The following is a 9,694-nucleotide window of genomic DNA, read 5'->3' as shown; positions in this document are numbered from 1 at the left end:
CCTGTTCTGGCCTGCAATTTCTTTTCAGATGAACAGTAGGTAAAAAAAAAAAAAAAAGGCACTACAATGGCAAAAATTATTTTTCCCCTAACAGATGATTTTCCCCTAACAGATGCTTTGATCCTGAAATGACACCTGGCCCACAGAGCTGCTTGTACAGCTTTGAAATTATTTTGAACTAATTGTTCCAATCCATTGGTTCATAATCTCGATAGCCACGTAATGCTAGAAGTAATGCTGTACCCACTTTTGAACAGGGATCTCCAAGGCTTTTGTTGCTGCAGGGCCAATAAAAATAATCCCTTTAATGTGGGATGGGAAGCCTGGAGGGGCACAAGACCATCTGTCTGAGGGGACAGTCACGTACCAGCCAGCTGGGGGTGAGGGGTCCCAAACCATTTCAATGTCACAGCTACTCTGTGGTCCTCACATGCTGGTATGGGACCAAAGGAAGGTTTCCTCTGTCCTGTGCCCTGACAGGAGCGTTGTGCTGTGTTCAGAGGGCTGGGAAGCACTGACCTGAGTGGTTACTTGTGCTGTTCAGACCTTCTCATGACTCCCCAAACGGTTCCCCATGCTCTCCAGGAGAACCAGCATGTTCCGTGCCACTCATATCAGCTGGCGATGGGTCAGAGGTGAGGTGCTGGACATGAGTGACTGAGGACCAGAGATGGAGGACAACACCGGTGTTGGGAGTGTGGGGAAGGTGGTGAAAGATGGTTATTGTCAAGTTCTTCCACACAGCTGCAGCTGAAGGCAGCCACCCCCTGAGATCTCCATTTCATGTCCCCCACGGTGTGTCATAAGCAGATTTTCCCAGCTTGGTGGCCAGTTTTCAAATGAATTATCGTATTTCCTGAATGCAATAATGTTAAAGCAGGGATCCACTGCAGCAGCACGGCTGGGGAGGGAAGACGAGGCAGAAAACCATCACTCAAAATTGTGCGGGTGCAGAGGGGTGGGCTGGGGATGCCCCTTGTCTCTGCCCCCTTTCCGGGGCTGCTTCGCTCCTCCGTACATCAGGCTGATACAGTCTAGCTCCGGGAGGCTTATTGCCGGCACCAGGCCGTCTCTGCGGTTACCTGGGGGCCGGGCCTCGGGGCCGCTGCCCCCGCGGGGAGCGGGACCGGGCGCGGGGGTCACCGCGGGGGCGCAGGAAGGGCCGGGGGTGGCCGGGGGAGCCGCGCCGTCTCGGCCGCACAAAGCCGCCTTTTCATCGCGGCCTCCTGCCCCCGCCGAGCTCGTAATTGTCTTTGACAAAACTTCATTAGCGAGCGGGGCGGCAGCGGCGGCGGCCCCGCGGTCGCGCTGCCTTTGAGCGGGCGCAGTGGAGTGTGCGCGGCCCCGCCGGAGCCGCTCGGGGCCATTAGCCCGGCAACGGGGTTTGAGAAACTTCCCACCCCAGCGGGGGACGCGTCAATCAGCCGCCCCCGCCTGCCCCCGCCGCTGCTAATTGGGGGGCGATGCGGGGCTGCTGGGGGGAAGCAGCCGGTGCCAGGCGCGGCCCAGCGGGCTGAGGGCAGGGGGGAGACTTGGGCTGAGGGCAGGGGGGAGACTTGGGCTGAGGGCGAGGGGTGCTGGTGCTTGCGGCGGGGCGGGCTGCGGGACCCTCGAACCACCGCGGGGAGTGGACTCCGAGTTCCCCAGCAAACGGTGGCCCGCAGAGCCGGGCTGCTCCGCTCCGGCCGAGAACCCGGGTTCGCTTTCCCGAGCTCAGCGGCATTAAAAAGCCCAGCTCGTAGCAAAGCCCAGCCAAAAGACGGTTTAAATATGTTTATTATGGCATTGGAGAAGCTGAATTTGTTCCTCTGACACCCGGGCGAGCCCGTTATTTTAGTTCTGTGCCTGGGCGCTTGCAGGCTCCGCTCTCGGTATTAGTTTTCCATCAATCCCAGCTCTGGTTTTTAATCAAAACAGTATTCGGAATATGATTCCCGGAGATTATATTTTGAGAGATTTGCGATACGTATCTTGCTGGCGTGACAGATTGCAGGGGAGTCCTGGGCGGGCGGGATAATCTGCATCTCGCTCGCTTGACCTTTAATAAAAGGGGAGTAAAAGTAATAAATAAAAAATAGAAGTCTCTAAGAGTCGCTGGAGGTTACCTTCCTACCTGCGTTAAAAAACACGCCGAAGCCTGCATCCCCCATCCCCGGGGGCTTCGCGGCTCCTTGGGGCGCTCCCGCGGAGGCCGGCGGGGCCCGGGACCGGGGTCAGAGCCAGCCGTTCGGGGCAGCTCCGGGCCGCGGGGCCGTGCAGGATTCGGCCCCCGTGGGCAGCCCAGAGGGCCGCTGCAGAGCTGCCTCCCCTGGGAGCCTCTTCCGACGCCGCCGGGCAAACGGCGCCGGAGGGAGCTGCGTCGCTCCCCTGGGCGCTGGGTGGAGACGGCCGGGACACGGCGAGGAGCGGGGCCCGGCCCGGCCCCTGCGGACACGCGCGGGCACCTGGTGCAGCGTTCATGGAACAGATCGTACCTGTCCTCTGCTGTGGGCGAGCAGGGGGGGAGAAAGTCGCCTTGCAAGAACCTTTCGAAAGGGCCTAATACTCTTTATTACAAGTCCTAATCCTTCAAATCCGACTTGAAATAATGTTTATCTTTTCGCAGCTTAATTTCCCCTACTCTAAGCTGCGGGTCACTGCAACAGACAGCGGCTTCTGCACTGCCGCTTGCCCAGGACCCTCCGGAGCGCGGGAAAGCCCCGTGGCCGGGAGTCTGCGGCGGGACCCCCAGAGGGCCCAGCCCCGCTCCCGGCCGGATCCCGCTCCGCTCCCGGCCTCTCCGTTACCCGTTGGCTCTCGTGTGCACTTAACGCCCTCCCATCACCTTTTCCCTTCCCGCCCGCCCCAGCCCAGCTCCTGCAAAGCCTGACAAAGTTTGCCTGTTTTGCCAGGTGCCCCGCAGCCCGGGGCTGCTCCGCTCCCCTTCCCAGCCCGGGAGGGGTGGCGGCTGTCGGCGGGGCCGAATCCGGGCGCAGTCCCCGTGCCTCCCTCCGTGTTGACCTGCAGGCTCTCCTTTCCCATGCGAGCTGCTGCACGGGTCGCAAGCCCAGAGGACTCACAGCTCTGCAGCCCCACTTGTCTTGGTAGCCTTTGGTAAACATATAGAGGTCTACTCGATATTCAAGATTGATTTCCCTGATTTATTAAGGCAGAATTTATTGGACTCTATTGACCACAAATGACTTAATGTAAATGTTGACCCTGGTGAACTTGGAAATAGCAGATATCGGGTTGATCTATAGATGACCTCTTAATTACCACAGTTATTAATTTAAATTATTGCCACTGCTTCTAGAAACAGGAACAAAGAAACATTCTTTCCTCATCCCTGCTTGGTTTATTAGTCTGAACACAGTGTGTTTGATGACACTTTTAATTAAACAGAAATAATGCAGAGAAACGGTTTCCTTTTCTCGTCTGTCCTGTAAAGTGCAGCACTGCTCTTTTCACTGACTGACGGCGGTGACCCACTAACAACGTCCCACGTCGCCACCCGGTCGGCACCCGCTGCCCGGGGGTGCCCCGGCCGTGCCCCGGGGCGGGCGGCGGGTGCCCGGGGCGGGCCGGGCTGCGCTGGCTCCCACTTGGAGAGCTGCCGGGGTCATGGTTCGGCTTCATGGCGTTCAGCTCATCCGTGTTAATTAGAGACTGAAAAATACTTTCAGCGGGATCTATGTACAGCCACAGGAAATAAAGAGCTTGGCGTAACTTGCGCCGCTCCTCTTCCTCCTCCACCTTCCTCGGGACGGCGCGGAGCAATCGCGAACCCACGCACCTTGGCGGAGCAGGCGCGGAGTGGAGGAAAAGAAAAAACAAACCACGACGGGGGGCGGGAGGAAGTAATAGTCTTTTTTGGCAAAACCGTTAATGAGGGGTGTTGAACAAATGGCCAACGGGCGGCGGGGGGACGCCGGTCCCGCGGGCACGGCAGTTCCGACCGCCGCGCCCGCCGGCCCCCATGTGGGCAGCACGTTGTGCTGCGGTGGGACGTTTTCCCGGCGAGGGCCGGGAAGGCAGAGCGGCGGGCGATGCCTGCGGGGCGGGGAGGTCATCGCCGGGAAGGGGAGAGGTTTCTTTCGTTGTTTCAAGCCGACAGCCTCGCTGCAGCGGGAGCCCCGTCGCCAGCGCTCAAGAAGGGGTGGGCGGCCCTGCGGGACAGAGAAACGGTGTTGAGCGTTTCCCGAGCGGGCTCCGGGGCCGCTGTGTCCCGCCGGCCGTCCTCGGGGTCGCGCAGTGCTGCCTCCCCGGGCCGGGTGGGCGGGCTTGCGCTTCGTGTGAGGTCGGCCCCGGCAACCGGCCCATTACCTACCTCACCTCCGCAGCACCGGGCGGAACGCCGTCCGCAGCCTGTCCAGGCAGGTCCCGCCCAGCTCGGCGCCTCCCGGGCCGCCCTTGGCCCCCTCCCCGAAGCCTGCACAGACAGAAGCGCCTCGCGGTGGGCCCGGCCCCGCCGCTCTCCCCTGCCCGTTCCCCTCGAGCCGGGGAAGCCTCAGCGTCTACATCGCCGAGGGGGTCACAGCACAGTCGCAGCCCGCCTGACACCTGGGCCCGGCGGGGGGTGTCAGCACGAACGCGGGCTCACGCCGTGCCCTGTCTCCCGGCCCGGCCCGCGGTTCCCCCCGTTCCCGCGGCCCCACCGCCGCGGGTACCTTCGCCCGCCGCCGCGTATTGGCACGACTCCCCCAGGCCGCGGTGGGAAGCGCAGCTCCGCGGGAGCGGCTGCAGGTTGAAAGCAGAGCTCCGGAAGGCCTTGGCGGGCAGGGGCAGCTCCCCCTCCGCGCCGCGGCCTTCGGGGCTGCCCCTGCGCGCCGCGCTGGCCCCGGCGGTGCGCGCCAGCGACCAGATGCGCGGCTTTTCAGCGGGCGCGTAGGGCGGCAGCGGGCCGGCCGGGGTGGCGGGGGTGAAGTCCGCGGCGGCGGCCTTGGCGCAGGGAAAGGCGCGGAAGGGGTCGGGCAGGCTGCAGTCGCTCCGCGGCGCCTCGGGCAGCGCCGCGCCGAGGCTGGGGGCTTCCTGCAGGGAGCTGGAGCGGCCCTTCTCCGGCTTCCCCGCCTCCTCCTCCTCTTCCTCCTCCAGGTCGTCCAGGTCACTGAACCGCATCTCCTTGTCCTCCTTGCAGCTCTTCTGCTCTGCTTGGACACACAGCGGGGAGGAAGGGGTGGCAGGGAGTTAGTGCGGGTGCAGGGAAGTTGGCGGGGCCCACACTTGGCCGCTACTTCGAGGTGCCCATCCCGCCTACCTCTACCTTCGCTCTCCCTGCCGTATTCCTCCTCTTCCCGCGGGGTTTCTTCTTTCCTCTCTTCCCCCGCTTTGTTCTTGGGAGACCAGGTCATTTTGTTTTCTTTCTTGAGCCTCCTTCTAGCGTTAGCAAACCAAGTGGACACTTGCGTCAGGGTCATTTTGGTGATGATGGCCAACATGATTTTCTCTCCTTTGGTGGGGTAGGGGTTTTTGCGGTGCTCGTACAACCAGGTCTTGAGGGTGCTCGTCGTCTCGCGCGTTGCATTTTTGCGTCTGGCTGACCCACTGAAATCCACCGTCCCGTACCTGCCGGGAGATGGTTAGGAAGGGGGGGGCGGCGGGAGACCCCCGGCCCGGCCTGGCCCCGCCACAGACCGTTGTGGCCCTGCCCACCTGCCCCTGCCCGCCGAAGTTTGATTTCAGCTGACTGGTGTTCCCGGGGCGCCTCGTTTCTTTTGTACAACGTTTGTTAGGTCGGAGCCCCCCCGCCCCTCGCCGTTTGATGTCGGCCGCCGCCTCGCAGGAGGATGCTAATGCTGCCGGGCGCTGATCAAAGGGGTTTTACCTGTCGTACTGGTACTGCCCCAAGGAATGATCGTAGGAGTAGTAGGCAGCGGGCTGCGCGATTCCCGAGTGCAACGTGCCGGCGCCGTCCTTGATCTCGTACTGGGGGCTCTGCAAGGGAAGTGGCAGCGTTTGGCGTCGAGCAGGAGGAGAACCCTGCCGCCCCGCTGTCCTCCCGCCGCCCCGGCTGTCCGCGGCACCCAAGTCCCTTCTCGCCCCGACGAGGAGACGGCGCCGGTTCTACGTCCCTCGGCCGCCCCCCGTCCCGCCCGCTTAACCACAGCGTTTGCTGCCTGTTGCACCCTCCTCTCCCCCCTCCACGGTGCGCTGCCCGGGCCGGCGGGCACTCACCAGCGCGGTGTAGAGCGCGGCGGGCTCGGCGCTGTAGGGCAGGTAGTTGCCGTAGCCTTGGCCGGCAGCGTACGGGGCTCCGTACATGCCCAGCGCCGCATTGAGCTCGGCGCGGCCGGGCGCCAGCAGCCGGCTCTCGTACGGGGCGCAGCAGAGGGAGGCGGCGGCCGGCGCCGAGGAGGCATCCGGCCCGGAGCGGGGGGCGGCCTCGCAGCAGGTCGTGCTGGGGCTGGCGGGCACGAAAAACTGCGGAGAAGAGAGAGCGGGACGGCGTCGAGTGACTGTCGAGGCAGCCCCATCGGGGGAAATTTAGGAGCGTGTGCGCGTCTGTGTGTGTGCGGGGGAGGAGGGGTGAGGAGGGGAATAGGGAGCCCGGGCTGAAGCAACTAATTATAGAAACCGGGAAATAAACGGAATGGGAAGCGGGAGCCCCTGGAAAGGGGGCACGATTAATCAAGCAGGCAAAACTTTAAGGAAATAGTTGCTCTCGAAAATGGCAAAAGATCCATCCATACGGCTCATTCCTTCCCCCCTGCTCCCTCCGCTTGCGCTGATTTAAAGGCAAGAAGTTGCGATTACAGTTAATTTGACAATAGACAAAGCAGTAAATATGTCAGCTAACGCAATCGAAGACATTTGATTTCAATAAGTTCAAGGGGACAGTTAACTTCCTAAGCGAGGGAGGCACATCTTGCAGTGATTACGGTGTATAAATAATTCCATCCAAATAAATCGTGACCCGAGGTACGGTATAGCGACGACTTAGTTAATATAGGGTGCATTGGTGTGGGTGTGGGGTGTCCTTCGGAAATCGTATGGGGGAAAAAAACCTCCCGACAGATCCTAATAAAACACAGGAAAAGGATCGACCCGGGGAGGAAGGGTGGGGAAAATGGCACAGCGCGGTTCTGCAGAAGCGCTGGTGAAATCCCGCGCCCGCCGGGTCCCCCCTGCCCGCACCCTCCGCGGGCGCCCGGGCGGCGGCAGCGCGGCCGCTCCGCGGGGCAGCTCCGCGGGCTTGGAGATCAGTCGCAGCCGGGATTTTTGTATTTATTTGTTTGTTGCACTTAAAACTGAACAGTGGAAAGGGGTGGGGGGGAGGGGGAGTTACCGGTTTCCTAAACACCTTTGCTGTGCACACTGCGAGTTACTTGGTTAAGCCTAACACAACACAAACGAGACATAAACACACACGCACATTTTTTAAAAAAAGGCTCCAGATGTGCCCTTTTAAAAAAAGACTCTAAGTAAGGGAAAGGGAAGAAAAAAAGGGAGGGGAAACAGACATCTGGACAGCAGCAGCAGAATCTGAACAAAAGTGAGTGCTGCTCACTCGCCTTACCTGTGAAGTGGTGCTGTAGGGGTATCCGAACTGAGAGAAGGACATAGTTGCTCCTTATTTTTGGACCATAGGCAATATTTTCCCCCCTAGATCGATTGTAACTAAACCCTGCTTCAGGATGCACCTTCTCACACACACATTTCCACGTATGGCTTTTTTTTTTTTTTTTTTCCCCTCAATTATAGATGATTGCACTTAAGAAAAGCAGCCAGACATCTGAGGCGGGGGGGATTGGTGCCTGGATTAAAAAAATAGGCTACCCCCCACTTCCCATCGCTCTTAATAAATATGTTTGTATAGAGAGAGTTTAAAAAGCCACCCCACATGTATAGAGAGTTTAAGTGCAAAGGGGCTTTTTCAAAGAGGGGGGTGAAAATCACGTAGGGCTTGCAAGATACGGAGCTTGCTTGTTGTATTATTTTCTGCTCTATAGGTCTTTAGCGTTCATCGGTGGGCGAGGAGCGGGGTGACGTCACGGCCCTGCCGGCAGGAGCAGGCAGCGGCGGGCAGGAGCAGGCAGCGCCCCGCGCCCGCTCCCAGCACTTGTTTCATGTTGTTTTAATGTTGTGCTGTGATGCACGTCAAAGGCAGGGACCGGAGGTGCGTTGCGGTTGGTCTCTCTCCCCATCCCTCTCTCTCGCTCTTTTTTAAACGCAATCCGAACTTGACTTAGAGGGAAAAAAAAATAACAGGAGGGGAAATCGGCAGTGTGACCCTCCGAGTGCGGGGCCCTGCAGAACGCAGGGCAGGGGCTGCGACCGCGCTGGGCGCACTGGGGTAGGAGCGCTCGGGGCCGGCGCAGCCCCCGGCCCTTCCCGCTGACCGCGGCTCCCACCCTCGGGGCCGGGCTCTGCTGTACAACACGGCACCGCTTTTGCAATCGAGTCCATTAGTTGTGCTGGCCCCTCGGGTCCCTCGCCCTTCGCGGGGGGCCGAAGCCGCTGGAGCGCGGTCAGGCCTCGCCCCGCGCAGCGCGCTGCCGGCCCGGGCAGGGGCACGGCCGAGGTCGGGCCGGGAGCCGCCGGCGGGCAGCCCGGCAGCCTCCTTCCCTAACGAGCGCTGGCGGGGCATCCATTCTTCTCTCTTGGACCCGAAATGGTCCCACCAGGAGAGGATGGGGGGCGGGCCCGCGGCAGGTCAGTGCGGAGGTGATGGATGGCTGCCTGCAGCACGGCCTGCCCATTACCGCTACGGCATAATTGCATCAATTAACAAATTGAAATGCCCTTGTTTAACCAGCGACTTACATATTGCGAATTTGCCTTTGAGGCGAAATCCCCGGGAGGTAAATGGGGATTTCCCCTCCCTGCGGCGGGGGCTTCCGTGGCTCTCCCGGGCCCGGCCGGCCACGATATCCTAGCAGTGGTAATTAAAAATGTAAAAAAAAAAAAAAAAAAAAAAGGAAAAAGAAGAAAGAAAACAAACAAAGCAACTCCCCCCGGCCCGGCGGCACTTGCCCCGGGCAGGCCAGGGCTGTGCCCCGCGGAGGCGGGTGGGGGGCGGGCAGCCCCCGCGGCCGTGGCGCTGCCCGTTCCCCCCGGTGCAGCCCCGCTCCGCCGCTGCCCGCCGCCCCGCTCCCCGACGGGTGGCGCTGCCGAGCCGCGAGCGCTGCGCGGCGGCCCAGGGGTGCCCGGCCCGCGGTGCCGCCCCTGCGCGCTCCGCCTACAGCCGGCGGGCCCCGGTACGTCCCGGAGGAGGACGGCTCGGGGGTGTAGCGGCCCGAGGCGGGGCAGGGCGCTCACGAGGCTTCTCCCCGGCCGCAGTCCCTCCGGCGGGGCCGGCAGCGGAGCGGGCTGTCCGCGCCGTCGGGGCAACCGGGCCGAGGAGGGCAGCGCGGCGGCCGAGCCGTGCCCGCCCCGCCGGGCTGAGGAGTGTGGCCCGGAGCTCGGGTCGGGTGTCAGAAGCCTCGAACATCGCCCGGAGCCTGGCGAGAAGGAGCGCTCAGGCGGTGTAAAACAGCCGTTTCAGTTGTCGCTAACGGGGGCAATAACTTTAGAAAATTCATTAAAGAACACCTTTGGGTAACATTACTACTAATTATTTAATTGCAAGAATCCCTATGGGGGAAATTATGCTAATTATAAAGTAATAAACCCACTTGTTCTAAAGCACTTTATTCAGCAAAATTTTGTCTTTTCACTAGAACATTTCTTATGTTATTTGATGAAAGAAACAAGAGTAGCTGTGTGCTCATCCTGC

General features: G+C 61.0%; 1 protein-coding gene across 6 annotated transcripts; it reads right to left on the bottom strand.

Annotated features, from left to right (window-relative positions):
* Positions 1 to 3,177: 3,177 nt before the first annotated feature.
* Positions 3,178 to 7,826, bottom strand: IRX6 (iroquois homeobox 6). 6 transcript variants are annotated; one of them, XM_082062606.1, is made up of 8 exons: positions 7,496 to 7,826; positions 6,154 to 6,399; positions 5,804 to 5,913; positions 5,464 to 5,544; positions 5,237 to 5,355; positions 4,650 to 5,129; positions 4,310 to 4,411; positions 3,179 to 4,148 (listed from the first exon to the last, which is right to left on the bottom strand). In XM_082062606.1, exons 1-7 carry the CDS (start codon positions 7,538 to 7,540, stop codon positions 4,311 to 4,313), a joined length of 1,182 nt encoding a protein of 393 aa, XP_081918732.1. In that variant the 5' UTR covers positions 7,541 to 7,826; the 3' UTR covers positions 3,179 to 4,148; position 4,310. The 6 variants fall into 6 exon arrangements, with proteins under 6 accessions (XP_081918734.1, XP_081918732.1, XP_081918729.1 ...); XM_082062607.1 differs by having other exon boundaries at positions 3,180 to 4,148; positions 4,650 to 5,126; positions 5,243 to 5,355; XM_082062608.1 differs by having other exon boundaries at positions 3,178 to 4,148; positions 4,315 to 4,411; positions 4,650 to 5,126; positions 5,237 to 5,544.
* Between the last annotated feature and the right edge of the window lie 1,868 nt (positions 7,827 to 9,694).

This window comes from Streptopelia decaocto, assembly GCF_964273445.1.
Source record: "Streptopelia decaocto genome assembly, chromosome: 11".
In the NCBI taxonomy this organism is placed as follows: Eukaryota; Metazoa; Chordata; class Aves; order Columbiformes; family Columbidae; genus Streptopelia; species Streptopelia decaocto.
Note: the sequence above shows the minus strand (reverse complement) of the source record. Positions and strands in the feature narration are given on the sequence as shown.